Source organism: Corythoichthys intestinalis, chromosome 17 (genome assembly GCF_030265065.1).
Source record: "Corythoichthys intestinalis isolate RoL2023-P3 chromosome 17, ASM3026506v1, whole genome shotgun sequence".
Classification (NCBI taxonomy): domain Eukaryota; kingdom Metazoa; phylum Chordata; class Actinopteri; order Syngnathiformes; family Syngnathidae; genus Corythoichthys; species Corythoichthys intestinalis.
This window is the reverse complement of record NC_080411.1, coordinates 40,442,121-40,465,982: the sequence shown is the minus strand read 5'-3', so window position 1 is coordinate 40,465,982 and position 23,862 is coordinate 40,442,121. Positions and strand designations below refer to the sequence as shown.

Here is a 23,862-nt window from a genome sequence, read left to right as displayed (position 1 = left end):
TATCTGGTATTTCATTATACTACTGTGTATGTGCGGTCCGCTTTGTTGCACTAGGATTTGTTTGAGCAAGCGCTATTTTCTGTTTCGAGCGTTATTTTCATGTTGGGAAGCGGGGGTGAACGCCATTTAACATTTCAAGAAGGCATAGAAACTGTAAACGGCGGGGACTGGGCAATGCCAGTCGCGGAGGTGCTGGAGCCAAGAAGTGCTGGGTTCGTTGGTTTGGTAGCACTACACTAACCCTTTAAGTCTCAGGTCATTGTAAATTTGAAGCTGTTGAAGCGGTTTAAAAAAAAAAAAATGGCTTTCACAATCTATGTGCTTTAAAAAAAAAAATATATATATATATATATATATATATATATATATATATATATATATATATATATCGGCCTCAAATATCGGCCTACAAAATCGGCGTTGGATATCGGCAATTGGTTGAAATTGTTTTTTCGATATTGGTATCGGCATTTGAAAATCCCATACTGGTTGACCTCTAGTCATGATTGACCCATTTATGGCAATGTAAAAACTATAATTGATTTTTGCATACGATAACTTGAAAACAGATCAATTTTGACTGGAACTCAATACAAAGGATATACTGTATATAATATTGACCAAACTGTCTAAAGTTTGATTATACCATACTTGTACGCATTACTGGCCCTGACGACCAGTCCTGTCAGAGTACTGTTAGTTTTTAAGCAGAACTGAAACCAGAGAATTACTTAATAAACAAGGTATCTTTGTGTCTCACCTTCGTTCGGACGGTTCTTGAGCAGCAGAACATTCACAGGTTTCTCCAGTGGCTCCAGTTCTCGAGCAGGACGTGGCATAGGAATGGGCATGGCGGCGGGTGACGGTGAACGCTCCAGTCGGTCCCTGCTACTGCCTCTCTTTAGAGGCTCATCATATTTTCTTGAATCGCTGGGATTTCGTTCTCGTCCTCGTTCAAAGCTGTGGTTACGGCCACGGCTGCGGCCCGGGCTACGGCTGTCCCGTCTGTAGCGCTGGTCAGGACTGTTGGCGCGGTCAAGCGCACGCTCACTACGATAGCGCCGGTCCGGGCTGTAGTCACGGTCGAGGGCCCGCTCACTGCGGTAACGCCGATCAGGACTGTTGTCTCGGTCTAACGTGCGCTCGCTGCGGTACCTTCTGTCCGGGCTATAGTCACGGTTGAGTATGTGATCGCTTCTGTGATGGCGATCGGGGCTACGTTCTCTGTCCAAGGTACGACCTCTGCTACCATCTCTCTTGTAATGTTGGTCGGGGCTCAGGTCTCTCTCCGTGCTCCTGCCCCGTTCTCGTCTGTCATAGTTCCGGTCGTAATCACGCTCACGTGTTTGATAGCCAGAATCCATGTAGCCACCTTGTTCCCTCTCTAGACTGTGGTCCTGTCTGTTGCTGTACACACTGCGACGATCCTGGTCGTAGTTGTAGTCATCAGCGTAGTCATTGTTGAAAACGCGATCATCAGGTGATCCGGGACGATTCATGACGTTTACAGGAACCTTTCTTGATCTCTTGACAGTCTGTTAATTCACACAAAAGGTTTTGAAAAGTAAGATTTATCTCCCTTCACATTAACATTGATTCATGCCGTTTGCGTCATATAAATATTGATATGATTTAATGGCTTGTCTTCAGTCCAAATAACTTACAATTTTTGCAACTTTGCCACACTTTCTGAGGGTTTGGACGGCGAAGGAATGAATTACCCCCTCCATGGGAATGGCGTTCACCTGCACCACTCTGTCATTCTCACTAAACATGATCGAGAGATACAGTATGAAACATATGAGTGAAACTGTTAGCCATGAAACCATTAAACATTCGTACCACAAAGAATGTCCCGATCCAATCAGGTGATCGGAAATTGGGCTGATCAGGCCATTTTTCAGAGGATCGGAATTAGGTGAAAAGGATCAGGTTTTTAATTTATGCTACATACTGTATAATTATAATAATTATATAAATATATTAAAAAAAAAAACAAACAAAAAAAACCCAAACAAACCAACAATTGTGCTGGCTATAGTTGCCATGGTTTTGAGCCAGTTAACATTTTACAGTACATGACTGCCACCTTGTGGTCATAATAATTCACTGAATCCACAGAGTGACAGTTTGGAACACATGCTCATTTACCTTTACAGTACACAGCCTGTCGGTCGCATTGACGCTGTTGAGTGCTTTCTGTTATGTTTCTGCCATGGAAACTACAGTGCCTTGCAAAAGAATTTGGCCCCCTTGAATCTCGCAACCTTTCGCCACATTTCAGGCTTCAAACATAAAGATATGAAATTTAATTTTTTTGTCAAGAATCAACAACAAGTGGGACACAATCGTGAAGTGGAACAACATTTATTGGATAATTTAAACTTTTTTAACACATAAAAAACTGAAAAGTGGGGCGTGCAATATTATTTGGCCCCTTTACTTTCAGTGCAGCAAACTCACTCCAGAAGTTCAGTGAGGATCTCTGAATGATCCAATGTTGTCCTAAATGACCGATGATGATAAATAGAATCCACCTGTGTGTAATCAAGTCTCCGTATAAATGCACCTGCTCTGTGATAGTCTCAGGGTTCTGTTTAAAGTGCAGAGAGCATTATGAAACCAAGGAACACACCAGGCAGGTCCAAGATACTGTTGTGGAGAAGTTTAAAGCCGGATTTGGATACAAAAAGATTTCCCAAGCTTTAAACATCTCAAGGAGCACTGTGCAAGCCATCATATTGAAATGGAAGGAGCATCAGACCACTGCAAATCTACCAAGACCCGGCCGTCCTTCCAAACTTTCTTCTCAAACAAGGAGAAAACTGATCAGAGATGCAGCCAAGAGGCCCATGATCACTCTGGATGAACTGCAGAGCTCTACAGCTGAGGTGGGAGAGTCTGTCCATAGGACAACAATCAGTCGTACACTGCACAAATCTGGCCTTTATGGAAGAGTGGCAAGAAGAAAGCAATTTCTCAAAGACATCCATAAAAAGTCTCGTTTAAAGTTTGCCACAAGCCACCTGGGAGACACACCAAACATGTGGAAGAAGGTGCTCTGGTCAGATGAAACCAAAATTGAACTTTTTGGCCACAATGCAAAACGATATGTTTGGCGTAAAAGCAACACAGCTCATCACCCTGAACACACCATCCCCACTGTCAAACATGGTGGTGGCAGCATCATGGTTTGGGCCTGCTTTTCTTCAGCAGGGACAGGGAAGATGGTTAAAATTGACGGGAAGATGGATGCAGCCAAATACAGGAACATTCTGGAAGAAAACCTGTTGGTATCTGCACAAGACCTGAGACTGGGACGGAGATTTATCTTCCAACAGGACAATGATCCAAAACATAAAGCCAAATCTACAATGGAATGGTTCAAAAATAAACGTATCCAGGTGTTAGAATGGCCAAGTCAAAGTCCAGACCTGAATCCAATCGAGAATCTGTGGAAAGAGCTGAAGACTGCTATTCACAAACACACTCCATCCAACCTCACTGAGCTCGAGCTGTTTTGCAAGGAAGAATGGGCAAGAATGTCAGTCTCTCGATGTGCAAAACTGATAGAAACATACCCCAAGCGACTTGCAGCTGTAATTGGAGCAAAAGGTGGCGCTACAAAATATTAAAGCAAGGGGGCCGAATAATATTGCACGCCCCACTTTTCAGTTTTTTATTTGTTAAAAAAGTTTAAATTATCCAATAAATTTTGTTCCACTTCACGATTGTGTCCCACTTGTTGATTCTTGACAAAAAATTAAAATTTTATATCTTTATGTTTGAAGCCTGAAATGTGGCGAAAGGTTGCAAGGTTCAAGGGGGCCGAATACTTTTGCAAGGCACTGTATATGTCTAAGAATTTTACATCTATAAAAACCTGTTAATATGCAGTATATGTGTGTTCATGGGGATAAGCTATATGAATGAATTTTTTAAATAAATCCTGATATATGGAAACTAGGGCTGCAGCTATCGAATATTTTAGTAATCGAGTAATCGACTGAAAATTCTATCGATTAATCGAGTAATCGGATAAAACAAATATATTTTTAGGTGAAGAGCAATTATAAATATACATGAGAAAACAAGACATTTCATCTAATCTTGAACCATTTTCAGTCAATCAATGTCTTTATTTTCGATGTATATTGTTGAAAACAGCCAACAATTGCATCTCAGATGTAACTAGAATTAAAAAAAAAGACAAATTCACTGCTTTCACTCAAAAAACCTTTAGATCTTATTAAAATATATATACATTTATACCTAAAAATGCCATTACGCTTGATAACACACATCACTTAAAAGTTAGGATTTTTTCCCACCTGTTTCAATTGAATTTCTATTTGTGTCAAGCCATTTTTAAGTTCTAGTTAAGTTTTACGCTACTCTAAACTGTAAGTCCTGATAGGATTTTGTGTTTTTGCAGTGTTCAAGATAAATGTATGATACAGGCTGTGTTGGAGCACATTAGGGACCAGTGCTACTTGGTGTTTTATCCAGCAATGACTACTAAGCTAAAATTGATAGTTAGCATTATTGAGTTTTTATTTTACACCCTTATCACTCCACAAAGCTATGTTATGTTAAAGCCCGTATGTAAGACACGTTACCCACGCATCGAAAGTGGTCATAATTAATAGAAACCTAGCCCTCCGCAGGGTCTAACGTTGCGTGAGCTAGTGACTCAGGCAGTAACGTTAATCTTATTTTTTAGCGCTTAGCGCTCTTTATTAGCGCTTAGCGCTCTACTGCTTTAAGATGGCCGCTGTTTATTACCGCTGCCCAGACGCGGCCGAGTCTATCATATTGCATCTAGTTCAACATACATGTGATCTCTATGAGACTCCTCAGATGCTACCTGCTACTAACTTAACATCACGCGGGCTAGTTTTTAGCAACGTCGGCGTAGTTTGGAGCGGCTGTCGGCTGCGGAAATGTTTTTTATATATTTTTATTGCTTCTTTCTCTACGCACGTGACGTCAGCGCGTTGTCCCGCATTAAAAGTAGTCCGAGCGAAACGTGATGCTTAGAGCTGTCAAAATAAACGATTACTCGAGGTGAATAAAATTACTCGGATCAGTTTTTAAACTCGAGTTACTCGAGTTGCTCGAGTATTCGTTTCAGCTCTAATGGAAACCAACCTATACTTATAGCTCGTGTGAAGTGTGTTCTCTACGTGGTATTTGTACACCGGCGTTTATTGTGCAGTTGTGTTGAATGCATGCGTGTTTCTTTGTTACAGTTTCACAAATTTAAACGAATTACTTTATATAAAAACAAGAAAAAACCAAGCCTTGTGTTTTATTGGAGGACATACAACATTAGCTGACTGTGGGCTGTGCACAAGGAAATGCACTTTTTTGGGCAGTACACTTACATATTTATTTCTAAAGAGTTAAAAAGTAACAAATTAATCAAGTACCATTGCCAAAAGAAACAAAAATATATACATTTTATTCTCCGCAACACTACCGGAAAAAAAGTGGAGGAAGGAGGAAGCACTGTAAACAGTACAGTACAGTACAGTACTGTAACATGTTTGGAACTTTAGTTCAGATTTAAAAAAAATAATAATAAAAAATTTTAAAAAATCGGTATCGGCTCGGGACTCAGTATCAGCACATTCTCAAAATCAGGTGACTCAGAGGCAAAAATATATGATTGGAACATCCCTATGTACCACTGTAGTGAAAAGTAAAAATAAACTTTGAGAACAGCACAGAAGCCACAGTCAGTCAAGTCAAGTTGAGATATATCAGGAGATATTACAATCTAATCATCATTTGATTAAAAAGAAATAGGCGAGTCTGTGTAGGGCTGGGCGTAATTGTCCCATCCAGCCATTTTTCAGTATTATGTGCATTCTTTTTTTTTTTTTATGGTTTGACATAAATATATTGTATATCACAATATACCCCTCCCAACACACACAGTTTTTTCAATGCTGCATGTTTCCAGTTTCTCTTAACCTTTTTTTGAACATTTATTTTCTCTAAAATATTTTACAACTGTGTCAAAAATACATCACATTCAGGTATTATTAACATGAATCTGACTAGGTAAAATATTTAAAATGTTCCTCTTCTAATTTCTGCCCATGAAGTTGGTAACAACACTCCACTTCTACTATTTATAATCCATTATTTTTAACAGTGGTTACGTCAAAAGTCTAAACTTCTGTGATACCTTTTTTTATGTTTGTGTGTGCATATTTGTGTGTGAAGCTCAGTTGGAACAACCCTTAAACACTTCTTTAAAATGAACATATATTATCAAAAATATTTTATTGTGATATTTAAAATTTGCCTGTTGCAATACATATTGATGCAGAAATGTTGCCTAGCTCTCTGTTTGTGCTTGTCGTTTCTGCTGTGAGCTGTTTTTTTTTTTTTTTTTTTTTTTTTTTTTAATCCTTGAGTGAGGATGTGGGACATCCCTATTGATTGTGTTTTGTGACAATCGATAATGCCCTTGTATTTTGAAAGTACGCTGCTTTAAACAGAAATAATACTTGTCTGCAGAATATGTGTGAACTTGTTGAAAATGCAATGTTTAGAGCAGATTGCTACTGAATGAACAAATGACATTTTGTAAACTCAAAATGTTCAAACGTTTGCATCTTTTTTGTACATAAAGGTACACAGACCTACTGCTTTGAACAGATTGTAAGAGTTTAGCAATATGGAATTGAATTCAAATAATGGTATAAATGCAATCTCTTCACAGTAGCAGTATATCTGTCTTGATATAAACTTGGTTGTGGAGTTATTTCTTCAGATTGTGATAATAAAATGTGATCTGTAAATATCTCCTGTTAAAAGTTGGCAGATTTAATCTTCTATTGGCCTATTTTGATGCATATGTGGTATTTTCAAGAAAAAAAGGTCTGCCTTTTCTTTTATGTCATGAAGTAAATTTAATACAAACAATTATATAGATCCCTTAGCCAAGAAATATATTTTAAAAAACAAGACAATGCAATTTTGAGACCTCTCATTGCCAAATAAAAACTCCGCACTCTATGGCTATATATCATAAATAGTACTTGTAAGATTTATCATACTATAATCAATTCAATTCTATATCTTTATTTTTTCATTTGATCATTTGTGATCCCGATTTTCATGTCATATTGTTAAATGTGAACACATGAAAATTGATAATAGTATAATACATCTTACAAGTACCATTTATGAATTACGTGCTCACTAGAATTGCTAATGAATGCCCATTACAATTTGTTATTTGTTTTTGTAAATAAATATAGAATAAATAACAATGATTAATTCAAATAAATAAATAAAATCCCAACCCTACGACAAATCTATTTGCATTATTTCGTCCCCCAACTGAATGTAATTCGATAATGAATTGGCTCAGCAATCGATAATGTATTGAAATCTGAGTAGTTTATCAATTCCCACAGCAAGTCATGACTTCTATTTGAACTGTGCCACTCAAACCACGTACTGTTAATGCATCCATCCATCCATCAATAGTTCAAAATAGTTCTTTTTTGGCAAATTATAATAATTAATAAGAGTTTAGCAGAATGTTGTTTGGGAATGAAATAGCAATACATACAACAGCAAGCCATCAGCTGGTCCTCCTTGCAGGACATCAGACACGATAATGGATGTCTCGCCACTCTCCTCATTTGGGTTGTCTCGCCCTCCTGATACAGCGATGCCAAAACCCATCTTTGGATCCTGAGAGACAGTGGAATTAACCATTAAAATCATGCAGCGGTGTAATCTATTTCCCTGTTTGTGTGTGTGTGCATGTGTGTGAGAGCATGTGCAAAAAAAGCAGTTCAGTAATCCTTGTGGTGTGTGTCAGCTTCCGCTGTGTTACCGAGGATGTATGTCATTGTGATAGCATTTAGAAGGGATTTTGGGGCCCGTAATTACATTCGCGAGTACTGCAATCACATAGGCAGTTCAGAGCTGTTATGTTCAGTGAAATTGTGTCCCATGCATCTGTGATTAAAAACTGCTCATCTGAAAATTCTTCATGTTACTGGGTGTATATGAAGAAATCACAGCTTTTCAAAAAGGTGTGATAAAGCCAAACAGTAAAGACGTTTTTGTTGTGTTTCGGCTTTCAGAATACCTGCCACTGTTCTAGTTTGCGCTGATGAGATTAGTTCAGAGATTTGACAAACCCTTTCGCTTGATCCCTTCCATCTGTACATAAAAACGCTCTACTCGTTCAGTACACTCTGTCTCGAGCAGATGGCCAAGGCCGACCGCGGGAGGATGGAGGTGAACAGACAATATGAAGAAGGATCCCGGCTTTCAGTGATATAGTACGTTTAAATATTAAAAAGAACATTTGTTGTTTTGCAGGATGTTGGATTTAGTCTTTGAAAGCATATTGTAAAGGTGTGTGTGTCTAATGTGCCTTGTAGAACACAACGTGGCTGTGTTTAGGGCACACGCGGTGTTCTACGAATTTGGGATGTTGTGCAAAATGTACATAAAAGCAGAACAACATGTTAAAAGTCATTTTCAACTTCTATCCAATTAGGGATATCCTGATCCGACATGATCGGAAATCGGGCTGATCGCGCCATTTATCAGAGGATCAGAATCTGGTGAAAAGGATCGGGTTTTTAATGAAAAAAAGTATGTTTTTCTGCTTCATGCTCGTACAGCCTCTCACTCTCCCTCCTGCTTTTCTTGTTCAGCAGTGCATTGGAGTTTGCGTGTGCTGTGGCAACTCATTGTGTAAGTAAGAGGCTGTTCTCAGCAGCATGTGCGTCAAAGCGTAAGTGAAATTGAGTGGACTCATTGAGTGGAAGCATTTAATAAAGACAAGCATTTTTCTACGTTATTCTTGTTTAAAAATAATTCACATAATAAAGGCGGCACAGTGGGACAGTAACGTGTTTACATGTTTTTTTTTTTTTTGCTTTTTTTTTTTTAACAACACTCTTTTTCGGTATCGTATTGTGACTGCATTCGGAGATTCTCAAAATCAGGTGACTCCGACTCAGAGGGAAAAATGTGATCTGGACATCCCTATATTCAATTGAATAGTTTAATATTTTACTACAAAGATAATATATATTTAATGTTAAAACTGATCTTTTTTTGTGAGTGCAAATAATGGAAAATATTTCAAAGTGATGCCTTCAGCATGTTCTGAAAAAGCTGGGTAAAGCTGGGAATGTTGCATGTATATTTCTGTGTTAAACTCAACCTTTTGGTAACTGAGAACACAAACTGTTATAGCTTTGTTTTGGAATTTTTATGTTTCATACACATACTGTAGCTGTTCACTCGCTCAAAATTCTTCGCTGCAAGTTATTTGTTTTTTTAACTGTCTTGATGACTTTTGATTTTTATGTATCATTTTATTTGTGCTTTTGGATTTTCTTTTGATGTAAAGCACTTTGAATTATCTTGTGTTGAATTGTGCTATTTTAAAAAAAAATCACCTTGCCTTTCCTTGCCTGTTGTACTTTGTGTTTGGTAATCCACCATATATGACAATGGGTTACAGGTTTGGACTGATGGCAGACCAGTCTAGTACTGGAATACAACTACTCTTTAACTACGAAGCAATGCTGCTGTACCTGAGTGTGGCCTTACATTGTATTGCTGAAATAGGCATAATTTTCCTGAAAGAGACACTACTTGAATACGAGCATGTTGCACCTGAATTAGAATGTACCTTTCAGAATTATCAATAGTGCCTTCACATTTGTGCAAGTTACCCATGCAATTTGGCTTGAAGCGATAACCCTGCTCACTTTTGAAATCCTTAAACTCCTAACAATTGAACAATTTGAAAAATGTGGCCTTTAAATAAACATTTTTCACAATGTTCTAGCACCATTCAAATCCGTTTTCACTAAGTTTATCAGGGAATGTTCTTCATCATTCAAAATTATACAAAACGACAATGATCATGGCTGACTTGTTTGGAGGGGATTCCTATTTTATAGTACACAAGATTGATTGATTTCTACATATGTATCTCAAAATCCAGCTTAGAAGTTTGCAATGTCACAAATACTAAAAACTGATAAGATAGTGCTTGTACATGAAAGAAAATAAGTCAATATTGTAGATGAGAGTTGGCTGAATGGGTAAGATTTTATTTTGCGTTTTTTTGAGTAGTGCATCATTGTAAAGTACATAGTCCAATTTGTTACACCACTTTTGCAATTTTTAAAAGGATTACCATATCTGCAACTCCTATGTAGGTTGACTTGGATGCTGCCGCAAAGTACTTGCTTAACACATGGTAGAGAAGAATAAAAAGTAGGTGTAAGGAACAATGTGTGACAGATGGCGGTGTATGGGTTGAGTGTTGGAGGTCAAATGCGTGCAGTAGATGACATTTTTTTTTTGTTTTTAAACCGACTAAATCTGTTTTTGTGCCTACAGTGAATTGTAGCACAAAACAATGGGCTCATCTTGATGATTAACAAAGCTCAAATGGTTTTTACTCTGCTCCCTTATCATGTTAAAACAAAAAAAGGCAATCTGACCTTGTGGTGAGTTAATTGCTTCTTGGATTTATGTGTGTCTGGGTCAAACAGCAAATATAGTGCTTACATTTGGTGTTAGTGCTGTGCAATACCGCCACACATCCAGTATTGTTTTCGTCAATAATGGTGATAATGAAACTAATTGGTCGCAAACAATATTTTCATGACAAGGACGGGCTAAAAACGTGGCTTGGGAGACTGGAACACGAGACGAATGCCAGTTTTCGTTTGACGAGACGACAACAAAACAAATTCGTGACATAGTTACTGCCATAGGTTAACAATGCGTGAGTCAGCGTGACATTTTCATATTGTGCGTGGAGTACGTCAGCGTCAACTGAGTTGTGCAACGCATCTCCTAGTTTCAAGCTAGGCTGTGCTCCATCTTGCTTGTTTGGAAGTGCATGGTGAGATTTGTTTTCTTATATTGGCAGGAGAGAATATGCAATGTTGCTTTAGCCTTTAAAGGTCTGTGTTGAGTGATCATCACACACTAAATGTAACTCGTCGCTCCAGCATAGCATTCGCGTTAGCATTAGCATAAACATAAACTTTACCGTGGTGAGCATCCTCTTAAACATTGGTGACCACCTGCCCGGTTTTAGGACTGACACTCAGCAGTTTCAGTGATGTGTCTGGTGTCCGGCACAACACAGTAGCCGGACGCTATTTGTCGAGCTATTAAACAAAATGGGCCACGGTTCAGTTGAACTCATTTGCTCCCAGAAACGCATAAATACGTTATATTTTTTAAATACTTCATTGTCCCAAAAACATATTTTTACGTCTTTTGCGTTTTTTTTTTTTTTTTTTACAAGAAGCATCTATAGCTTGTGATCTATCTGAGAAACAAAAAACAAGGCTCCAAACCCATTTTAAAGCTATAAAATTGGCCACTGGAGGGCAGTAGCGCATTTTATAAGACCCGCAACCCGATTCAATCAACAGCAATGAACGGTCGGGCAGCACGGTCAGAGCGCTGGCGCCATGATGCCAGGTGGCGCTCCGACCGAACAAAACAACCAAGAGGACGCCTGGGAGGCCAGGCGCTGGACGAACAAGCAAAACGAGTGAGACCCCCAGTGCAGCGGCTCGCCGAGCAGACCCCGCAGAGACGCAAAAATGATCCATCTTTGTGAGACAGACAAAGATGAGGGAAAAGTTTACACGGCTGACGTGGCGACAACGCCGTCATCTCGGCGACAAAGCGTCATCTCTCAGTAGTCATATGTAAATAAATTGTTACTTTGCTATCAAAAGCTCTATTTGTCTGGTTGTTCATGGTATTTTTTTAGAAGGAAAACATTCAGATGTTTGGGATGTAACTAATGCAAAAAATAGCTTTGTTAAAATCAAAGTTATGTTTGAAATGTATAACTTTACAAAAAGCTAATTTTCTCTGTTTTTTTTCATCAGAAATTGGGAAATTGCTCAAACTAAGCAATTTTCTAATTATTTCTAATTAATTTTTCTAATTGATTTCTAAAGAATGGAAAAAGATATGAACTTACTTTTTTTTCTGCTGAAAGAAGAGTCTAATCTTTCTTTTGGTGGGTTCCGTGTTTATAAAGCAATAGAACAGAATTTTCTGTGGGCCTTGCAAAATCAGTCAAAATCCAGAAAAACCGCCGGGAGCGAAGGGTCTTGCTCTGGTGAAAATGGCTTGGAGTGAATGAGTTAAGTGACGCAACTCAGCCCCACGGTTGTCACAACTGGTCTGTGATTGGCCAAGAGTGGCTTCAGTTAAAAATGTCTGTTATTTTCGGTTCGATAAAATGTGAACCAAGCTTCACGTGTGGCAATCTGATGACATCATTTCCTCACCGAGATTTTACAACAGTGCTAACACACATGCCAAATAGGCGGATATCTTTTAACACTGAATGGACGAAAGACCACGATTTCATCGCCAAAAACGGTCGAGACTCGTTCCACGGTTTCTGCACGCTTTGACGGTCTGACATGGACGTGAGCGGCAGGGGTAAAGCAGCTGTGGAAAGTCAAGCGGAGAGCACGAAACATAAAAGAATGAGGCGAGCACCAGGTGCGTCGACATTGAAAACATTTTTTCGAGAACCCTCATCGCCTCTGGCTAACAAATTAACTGCAGATGAAAACTTGTTCCTCTAATAAAGGGTTCACTTCTTTTGAGCAGTTCAATGCTCATATTATGAATTTGTCACTAATAGACATCCAATCTATTTGATCTAGTAGGGCCTGCGGGGCCTGCAGCTTTTTACACAAAAAATTCTTGTTCTTAACAATTTTGTTTGATGTTACAAATGTTCCTTGTTAATACCGATTTAAAATAAGATTTGTTCTTGGGCACGTTGCAAATTGAAAACATGGTACTGTAAACTAATTAAATTGTCAAAAAAAAGCTTTAATTTGTATTTTTTTTTTTTTTTTAACAATTTAGTTACACAAATATGATTTATAAACCGTGCAAAACTTTATTGTTGATGAAAAATACACCACAAGTCATCACAACATTTTGACCTTATGGAAGTGGTCACCCTATCTTAAACACTTGGAAAAATTTTTTTTTTTTAATAGTTTGTGGCTTCTAGGTGGGTTTAATTGAAAATAACGTACTGCTACTCCTGCTGTGTGTGTATTATCGTCACAAAGTTGGCATTGTCCTTGTAGACTCTACAATATATGCTTATTTGTCTATGTTCGTTCGAAATTGTTAGAAACCTATATTAATTTTTGGACCAAGACTTGAATTTTACAGACGAAAACATTTGAGTAACCGTTGACTAAAACCAGACGAAATTTGTATGTGATTTCGTCGCCTAAAACTGGACGAGGACGAACACATTTTGAAATGACAAAAGTATGACTCAGACGAAGAAGTATTTTCGTCCAAACGACAAAAATTAAAAGGGCAGCCAAAAATGACACTGCACACATCGTAACGCGATATCAAGATGTCTACCATACAATAGAATTGTATGCATCATATACTGTATATTGTTACTTAGATGTAGAGCTGTCCCAAACGACTAATTTTCTCCCGATAAGTCAGCCGACTATTTTTACGATTAGTCGACTAATACGATTACATATACATATACAGTGGGGAGAACAAGTATTTGATACACTGCTAATGGGTTTTCCCATTGACTGTGTATCAAATACTTGTTCTCCCCACTGTATATATAGATATATATATATATTTTTTTGTGCTAATTTACTAATGAAATGTTTGATGACAATTATCAATTCACAAAAACATTTTGGAAAACTTAAATTCTTTATTATTTGAAACACTTAAATTCTTCATTAAAGTACAAATAAACACATAATAACACATAACACATAATAATAATAAAAACAACTCGAGGTGGGAATCTTTGGGTACCTAACGATTCGATTACGATTCAGACGCTCCGCTTCGATTATAAATCGATTATTGATGTCAAACAACCGGGGACAACTACAACTACATTCAATTAATTTTATGATGTGAATCAACCGTTAAAGTTGATAAAATTGGTCCTGTTTTTGGTCCTGTAATTTCCCTTCTGTCTACTTTCGACATGTCAAAGTTTTAAAACTATTTCATCATTTAAAGATAAATTCAAGTCAAGATTTTGCCAGTTTAGGAGTATTTCAGATAAAAAAAAAAACTTAATTAGGTTCGCTACAACAGAGCCTTCTAGAGATGTCTACTGCTTTAAGATGGCGGCTGTTAACAACGCGGCAACTACTTAACGGCAAGTCTGTCATTTCGCATCTAGTTCTCTTTATATGTTCTAACACCGCCGTCGTCTGTCATTGAGCATCTAATTCTGCATATATGTGATATCTACTGTAGCCGTATGTGGCCGTATGTTTGTAGCAACTAGAAACTGGGCGTTGTTTGTCAGTCGGGTATTTTTGTTTTTTATCTAGCGGCATGAGTTGAACATGATATTTGCTCTCGGTCCGTTCCTTGTTGCGTCCCAAAGACCGCGCTGTGTTTTAGTTCTGCTTTACCTGGTATAATTCAATAATCGGAATTTGGATGTTTGGCAGTCTTTCTCGAATCTTCCATGGCCAAATCGTGAATAATCCAAGAATCGGAAATTTCGCACTCCTCTAATAATAACACATAATAAATCACAATAAACAATGAGACCAAATGCTGATAGCACTAGTGCAAAAGAATGGAATGTAAACAGATTCAGAACACTGGCTTCACCTTACCAACATGATTCAAAACAATTCTTAAAAAAAAAAAAAAAAAAAAAAAAAATCTAGCATTAATATTATAGTGTACTACTATATCATTGTATTATAATAATTACAATAATTATTCATTGCCAGTCAGATTTTTCATAAAGGGTGTCATTTTAAAGCTATGCTTAGTGTAGAATCTGAATTCTGAAGTATGTGGGGTAACTCCACAAATCCTTATTTACATGACAAACATTCCCGTGCTTTTATTTTGATAGTTCACAGGAAGTAAGTTCTCTAAACCTCTAACCGTAAGCTTTACACTCCGCAAAAAAAGCCCTTTCGTCATTGCATGTGGTGTTGGTAATATTTTTTCCTTCATTTTTTCGTTTGCAAATGCTGTTCACCAGCAATTTTTCATGTTTGAAGTGTCACCTTTTAAGCACAAGTTTGCATTTTGGAGAAGACTGCCAATGTTTTATAGCAGGCTTAAGTAGGTTGTCTTTTTCCCCCATTAGCCTCAATGTAGCAATGCTAACGTTTACAGTGTTTAATATAGATGTGTTTCCTTATGTTGTATGTCTGAACATTACATTTATGGTGTGTTGATGACTAATAAACATTTGTGAAAGGAACTGGAGTCTCATATGCCATCAATACGCACGCGGAGATAAAACGGAGCTGTGAAAATTACCGCCCTTATTTTTATTTTTCGTGCAATAAATTGAGTCGTTGCATATTGCCACAGGCTTAGCAACTTCAATGAAATATGTTAGATGGACTTATAATCTGCCAGCTTGTTGTCTCCTGTCGTCTTCCAAAATTACAACTGGGTGCTGGCGCTTTTAGGTGTTCATTCACAGCCCAAATGCAGTCTGGTATGCAAGGTTGGCATTGAAGGGACAGGACACAATAGTGTAGCCTCCTTTGTTTCATTGAAATAAGTCAATGTTTTGGCCACTCTGGCGCGCTTTTTTGGCTTTGTGTCGCTCTCACCGTTTGCATACCGAGCGTCCGACATTCTCAACTTTCCACGCACACTGTCACGCATATATTTTTTCAACTCTTCATTAACCGTCTATTGGATGTTGTGCTCATCAACCCATTTACGTCATCGATGACATCGAATATTTCGACTAGTCGGGACAGCTCTACTTTGATGCATTGTCAAAACCAAATAAACTTTATTACCAGAGGTTGGTGGGAAACTTGTTTTTGGCAGCCCTTTTAATTAACCGTAGCATTCGTGTTACCATTCGCTTTAGCATTGCGAGCATTCTGTTAAACTCTCACTTGTTTACATTTCGTAGTGACGTTCTGGTGGGTTTAATTTATTTGACAAAATATTGTACTGTTATTTCTGAGTGTGTATAGTCATAGAAGGAAGTGCTGCATTCGTTAGTTTGGTAGCACTGAAACCGAATTAGTCCTTTAAGTCTCTGGTCATCATTGTAAATTTGAAGCTATTGAAGAATTTTTTTTTTTTAAATTGCCGTTCATATAGCCACTTACAAAATCTGTTTTGGATACTGGCAATGGGCTGAAATGATTTTATATTTTTATATTGATATTTTGCTGATCTCGGCATCAGCATTTGAAAATCCCATATCCCATATCTGTCGACCTCAAATTAGGATATGAATATTACTTATGATATTTATGTTCCGATACCGGTATGGAGAGGTACATTTTAGATGTTTTAATAATTAAAAACAAAAAAATCTCAACATGAGGAAGGCTACAAAAGAACAACATTTTTTGAGTCTTTCGAACACTTACACAAAAATCCCAAGGGACACATGGTCATGAGTCATACGTTCACTGCTGGTCTAAAAATAGTTTTTTTTTTTTTTTTTTTTTTCAGTGTCTATAATTTGTCATTTAAATAGCACAGTTCACCCTCCCCCTCCTTTCTTCATGAATTAACATTACCTCTTAAAATCTAATATGCATCTTATTTTTCAAAACAAAATGCAACACGAGTCAACGCAATATTCCATACATTAGAGAAAAATGAAAACGGAACTTTCTTAACTACATCTTAATACAAATCTGTTGACTTTTATGTTATAGCAGAGATGTTGAAACATTTGGTGTAATTTAGCATACCTTTTTTTTTCATGATTTAGCAGCGGTGATAAAATTTCATCAATTATCTTTTAATAAATACTCTAAACAGATTTAAAATTGTAATTGTTTACCTTAAATGTGTCTTTTATTTTAAATGAGTCTCTAACTGCCCACTCCAACTGAAACTGTCCAGAAAGCATGAATGTTTTTTTGTTTTTTGTCTATTTGTGAGCTATAATTGAGTGGTGAACATTCACCCAACCTTAGCAGGAAGAGGCACAACCATGACTGTAATGAGCATTTAACACATTGAACATCAATCAATGGATAATAAGTAATTGTTACCCTATTCAAAAATATGACTGCTAAAACTGCAGGATGAATACACAAATTTGTTTGTTGGGTAACGGCAGCACATTAGTTTAAAATTGTACGCTTTATGAAAATCCCAATAGGCAGCAACAATCTGTGTTTAATTGTACATAAAAAGAGACGAAGTGCTGATGGACTCACCCTCTGCAGGGTCACTGTGTACTGTTCCCAGACCGTCTCCTCCATGACGGGGTTCTAGAAAGAGAAAGCCACGATTACCATCAGTAATTTCCTTTCACAGTACTGTTTAATAATGAAATGACAAAGGCACTTCATTAGTGTGTGTGTGCCGTTGTTATACAACCACAAGCTCTTAAAACAATGACAGCAGAGCTGCATCAGGGCTGACTTCCAAATTGCAAAATTACTGAAAATTATTCATGATATATCTAGTGTTTTGTTTTTGTTCTTTTTTTAGTCCATGGCAATGTCTGATGCAATTGCCCAAAGGGGATCTAAATAAGAATAAAACCAAATATGAAGACATTCATTTTATCAATTGTTCTAGTATTCAAACAGATTTTTTTAGTGTTAAATTACTTTTCTATAATTATGTTGTTGTATGTATGTATGTATGTTTTCTGTAAATATGTTGTCTCACACGTCCTATAATCTAATTTCCATTTATAATTTTAATTCCTGGCCATCAAAAACCCAGATAATTATGTTCAGTTTGTGAAAAATTCAACAAGAGCCCAAAGCTACAGAGTTTGAGTTTTGCAAACTGTAAGTTGTATTTGAAAATATATGCATCATTGATTGGATTATTTTAAGTGACACCTTTTCTATTATCTCACTCATTTTTTCACCACATTTGGGTTGTACTTCACAATGTAGGATTCCAATTATGCCTGTAACCAAAGCTCTGCAATTGAGCCGAAACTGATATCGTAAAAGTTGGCCATGTAAGTAGAAAAAAAAAAAATCACTCACGAGTCCCTGCAGAATACGTATGGTTTTGACCGCGTGGGCCCATTTCCTGTGCAGGCTCAGAACGGTCTTCATTTCTGGCACTTTGCTTCTCTTCTTATCGGTGTCTTTCCCTGATCACCGCCAGCGGTGCTCTGGCAAACTGATGTGCGCCACAGACTCCTCCTTGGCCACAGCTGCACAACCACCAGCTGCTCTCTCCCTGCATCTGCCTGCTTGCCTGCCTGCCTGCCTGCATTTGACGTAAGCGTGATTCTGCTGGCCTACATTCAGCACAAATCCCAGTGTTGGTAGGAAGTGTAAACACATTGACCAACCAACGCCTGTTTGGCAGGCGGTGATTAACCTTCTGAGTGTGCATCAGCATCCCAACAACAAGCCAACAATTCGTGGGTTTGACTTTATGCTACGAAATGGCCAAAATTCACATACCAGCACAAGCAAACAAACACTTGATAGAGAACAATTGGTATTGGAAGCTAGCGATTTGGTAATTATTTCAGAGGGGGAAAAATGTTCGCCGACATCACAGGACTTGGCAATAGACCTCCATGATGACCTACTTTGATCGTCTGGCTAAAAAGGGAACAAACAGCTTGAGGGAAACTGTTCTGACCATTTAAATCATATAGATGATATTGACATTTCATGTCACGTTACAAAGTATCACAAAAGTGTAAATCATATAGATGATATTGACATTTCATGTCATGTTACAACGTATCACAAAAGTGAGTACACCCCTCGCATTACTGCAGATATTTATATCTTTTAATGGGACAACACTGACAAAATGACACAATGAAAAGTAGTCTGTGTGCAGCTTATATAATAGAGTTAATTTATTTTCTCCTCAAAATATAGCCATTAATATCTAAACCCCTGGCAACAAAAGTGAGTACACCCCTTAGAACAGTGGTTCTTAACCTGGGTTCGATTGAATCCTAGGGGTTTGGTGAGTCGGTTTCAGGGGTTCGGTGGAGCCTCTGCCGCTGAGGTCAAGACACACCAACTCATCACGTCTATACGCGATGGCATGCCCTGCTTGGCCATCACTGGCTGCAGATGATCACGTGACAATGCTTGGCCAATCAGTGTTGCGAAGAATTTAGTGCACTCAGGAGTGATACGTCTGAAAGTCATCAGAGTATGTCGTATATTTACTTTCTACATATTTTAATCCATACTAACTACGTCGAGCAAAAACAAAGCGGTCGGACGAATATATACAATATGGATTCTTATGTATCATAGAACGGGATTGGAGTCAGCATCCTAGCTGCATGATTTGCAATGCTAAGTTGAGCAACTCTAGCCTCGCACTAGCAAAACTAAAGGAACACTTCGAAAAGCTGCATGGAGATGAGGAATATATGAACTCAATGTTTGCTGAATTCAAGGTGAACAAAGCCAAATTCTAAGATAAGGCCACTCTGCCTGCTCTTTGATTTGTACCCATTAACAAACCGATCCTCACAACATCATATGAAATTGCGTACCTGATCGCAAAGCAGGTATGTAATTTGTTGTGACTTCATGCACTATGTTGGTTTTGTTATACACGGTTTATTTTGTGCACCAGTAGAAAAACTACAGTGGGGAGAACAAGTATTTGATACACTGCCAATGGGAAAACCTATTGGCAGTGTATCAAATACTTGTTCTCCCCACTGTATATGTCTTGAATTTGAAAAAAACATTTTTTTTTAAACATTAATGTAGGGTTCGGTGAAAAGGCATATGAGACTGGTGGGGTTCGGTAGCATTAGCAAGCTTAAGAACTACTGCCTCAGAAACTACGTACATCCTTAAATGTCCAAATTGAGTACTGTTTGTCATTTTCCCTCCAAAATGTCATGTGACTCGTGACAGGAGTGCTGTCAGCATTGCTGCAGAGATTGAAGAGGTGGGGGTCAGCCTGTTAGTGCTCAGACCATACGCTGCCTTCTACATCAAATTGGTGTGCATGGCTGTCACCCCAGGAGGATGCCTCTTCTGAAGACAGTACACAAGAAAACCCGCAAACAGTTTGCTGAAGACATGTCAACAAAGCACATGGATTACTGGAACCATGTCCTATGGTCTGATGAGACGAGCACGCAAATAAACGAATCTGATTGAACGGTTGATTTTGTACTTGTTCGAGAGGCCGTTAATGGGCTGGGTCCCAGACTATTTCTCACAGTGTTTGAAAAATACAGGGAGAATAGTCTGGCGGTGCCAGGCAACGCACGCACAACGTTATGATGGATGCTGCCGGTTACTGAGCGAGAGATTTTCTCCTTTTCCAAAGACTGGAAAAGAAATTTGTGTATGAGACAGGCAGGGACCCGGCTGTCGCGCTTCTGTGCGCAAGTTATTTTTTAGAGCGAGAAGGGAAGAGAGTTTGTTGCTCCTTATCTTTCAGATGTCCAGCAGTAGTTTCAAGTCATGTCAATTGAAAAATGTCTTGAGTGTGTTGCCATGTTTCCATCGTTCCTGTCGAATCATTTGGATATTTTAAATAAATAATGGACATAAATTTGTTTGGCTACTTTATTAATTAGTAATGTATGATGCATCGATAATCGTGATAATTGTCAATACCGTGATCATCGTTCAATAATCGAATCATAGCACCCTGAATCGTAATCGAATCGAATTGTGGGGTGCCTAAGACGGCACACCCCTAGTGCAAATAGTCAAAAAGCGGACATTATCAGGAATTTATAAAACCCCGCCAGACGCCCGGGACAGGGCGTAAAAAGTGAACATGTCCGGGCAAAAGAGGATGTTTGGTCACTCTAATGTATATCTATCGTCATTTCTGGAGAGAGAATGGTGTCGGTTCGCACATGCGCAGTAGCAATCCGTCGCGATCTGGTAGCCTGTTATAATTGGGTAGTGACGAGGATTAACAGTCGTTTCCGTGAGTTGAGCACATTATATAACAATTCCCACAATAGAGGGGTAAGTGGAGGGCAGAGTCCAAATACAGTGTGACCCTTTGAAAAACAGCAAAATTTGAGAGGTGTTTATGCTGCACAAATGTAAAAAAGACAACAGTGTGGAAGGCATACCATTCAAATATCTCCAAATCTGTGGTTGGGTAAATACAGTAAAGTTACAGAAATAATGAGATACGTTAGTAGACCATGATATGAAACAGCATGACAACAAACATCTGTATAAGAGATAAACGTTTCAGAATGTAATTACCTTCAGTATTTAGTCTATTCCATCAGAATTACAGCAAAGTAAAACAGTGGGAGCGTGAGAATTCATGAGAGGTGACGTGTATCATAAAGCACTTTAGTTCTTATCAGTTACTCCAAAGTCAAGATTTCAAGGTTTCTGTGATTTTTGTAACAATTGTAATGCATTAAAGAAATTATCACCAGAACCATTTTAAGAGGGAAAACAAATCATCAAGTAATTAAAATGTCAGTTCTGATGTCCAGCATTCAGTACAGGAATGACCGTTTCCCCTAGTATCCTGATTATATTCGAACAGAATCCTCAACATCTTTAAATCCAAGCAAGCACTGTCGATATTGCTTCAACTAGTCAACACAACGGCCGATTATAAATAGATTTTCCTATCCCAAGATTAATTCAGCACGCAGAAAACGTGCAGATTAATATATTGTCCAAGACTGCCCATTGCTGGCGAGAATGAGCAGTGCAAGTAATGATGCTCTTCGTGACATTAGTTCATGGCACGCAAGAAGAACTAATCATTTAAAAATAGGCAATGTAATGTAAACGTGAGTTTGCCTTGACCCATAAATTATACGGACAAGTTATTCAAACTGATCAATATATTTAGCGCTCATCACTTGAATAAGCACGCTACACGATTATGAGATAATCATCGATTACAAGCAACCTAAATTTTGGAACAATAGCAGCAAGTTATTGGCGCTAGAAAAATACACGTATCATTATAAACGATCAGTCCAAAACTCAAATAGCTAATTAACTATACACTAGTAGAAAGCAGGTGCAACAACGCCCAGTATGACTTTGCGATTACCGATTACATTCTGTATCACAACGTTAAAATATTACTTAGGCATATATGTAAACATTGGTGTGTAACAGATCTCTAAAATAACCTATTGTTAAATGAACACCACATTTAGATTTAGTACTTACAGTGAAATACTGAGTAGCATATCTGCCCAGGGAGAGCAGCCCCCCTCCGTTCACAGGCATCACGCACTTAGCAATGGCTCAAGATTTGCAAACCGGCAGGTTCCTCACAAGTCTTCACGCTTTAAAAAGACAGGATTTCAATCTCGAAAACAGAAAACGCCCCTCCCAAATTACATTATGTGGGGGAAAAAATCACGAGGAGAAAGAAAAAAAGTTAACAGTCACGCAAAAAGTAGGGCCGAGTACGCTTGGCTCGGGACAGAAGATACCAAATGGCTTTAAGTGAGAGGGGTGTCATTGAAAGCAAACCGAAATGGACCGTGGTGACAACAAACTAGATACAATGTTTTACATCACTGCCGTAATAAAAAAATCCACTAAAAATTAAGGCGATTATCGTGAGTTACGGAAATTAAAACGAAAACATTTTAACAAGTGCATAAGATTCTTACTAGTACACTCCGCAATGATGGATCAGTCCAAAATTCACATTGATTTAAAGGCAACCTGCTGTGAGCCCTCTAGACAAGCAGTACAAACAAGCATTAAGTGCAGCAAATAACACATACAAGGCGCACCCATGAGCAGGCCATTAGCTTGTGTACTCTTATTTTTAGTAACCATTAAAAAAATCCTCAATCACGATTAGAAAAAGCCACTACAGTTGTGATGTATTTTTTCACTTCTCCCACAAGAACGTTTAACTCGACTAAAAATAACCCAAATTCCACATCACTACAACAATGCTTGGATGAGGAAAAGGCTAGGTCGTCTATGTGCAGATCACAGACTAAAAAAATAACAAGAAGCTACTGAAAAAAGCATGCAATGGTATGTGTGGACTGGGCTGGGAACTATGTGAAAAATGCAAAGATATTTACAATTAGGCATTGGTCTGGAGAAAAATAGATTACTGTGTGCAGCACTCCCACAATAACCTATTAATGTAACATTGTATGTGTTTTTGTTTCAGTATTATCTTCAGCACACAGTCAAGCACACAAAACAACTATATCTAAAACATAATAAATCATTTCCTCCCAATACTATAACAAATTCTAGCAACATTGTTAAACAATTCACCTCATAAACACATTAGTTAGTCCAGTCTATTGCTGATAAGTTTCTCGAGCTTCAACAATTAGTAGGACAGTTAAAACAACGAACTGTTCAGGCAGAGGCATGTCTGGTTAATTATCATCCTGAATGCAGGAGTTTGTCACAAGAGTTTGTTTTTCAAATGAAGGGAGAGAAGAGAAGTATGGGTAGTAGTGAGTCACCCAAAATTCTATTTCAAACATTGTGCCAGAAAGAGGTGGCTTTGTTTATTTTTGGAACACAGAAAAATAAATTAATTAATAGATAAATGCAAGGATGAGGGCATGCAGGCAGACAATATCTCAAGCCAAAACAGTGAGTGGTACTACATATCAAGTGTGTATGTTTGATCTTAACATTGGTAGGGACGATATAATAGTATAACTTGCATGTACACTTTTCGCTGGGGGCGGGATAAGACCGAACAGATTATTGAAAAGGGGTCAGGGCTACATTTGTCACAAATATGAACCTAATTAATTGATAGGCTAAATGATCAATGCAAAATCAATATGTATTGACATACATTCACTTTCATGTGTATTGGTTAAGGCAGGGTACCCCATCCACCGGGCTGCGG

General features: G+C 38.1%; 1 protein-coding gene across 9 annotated transcripts in view; it reads right to left on the bottom strand.

The window, feature by feature from the left end:
* tjp2a (tight junction protein 2a (zona occludens 2)) overlaps positions 1 to 23,862 on the bottom strand; it is a 92,669-nt gene that overhangs the window by 31,165 nt on the left and 37,642 nt on the right. For 6 of the 9 annotated variants that reach the window (XM_057818257.1, XM_057818258.1, XM_057818251.1 and 3 more), the window contains 4 exons: positions 17,259 to 17,312; positions 7,595 to 7,719; positions 1,665 to 1,767; positions 761 to 1,535 (listed from right to left, as the gene is read on the bottom strand). In XM_057818257.1, the coding sequence (XP_057674240.1) occupies positions 761 to 1,535; positions 1,665 to 1,767; positions 7,595 to 7,719; positions 17,259 to 17,312 (1,057 nt within the window). Of the gene's footprint in view, positions 1 to 760; positions 1,536 to 1,664; positions 1,768 to 7,594; positions 7,720 to 17,258; positions 17,313 to 18,050; positions 19,606 to 22,184; positions 22,469 to 23,862 lie in introns of those variants that run through there. The other 3 variants (XM_057818256.1, XM_057818259.1, XM_057818255.1) reach the window with 3 other exon arrangements.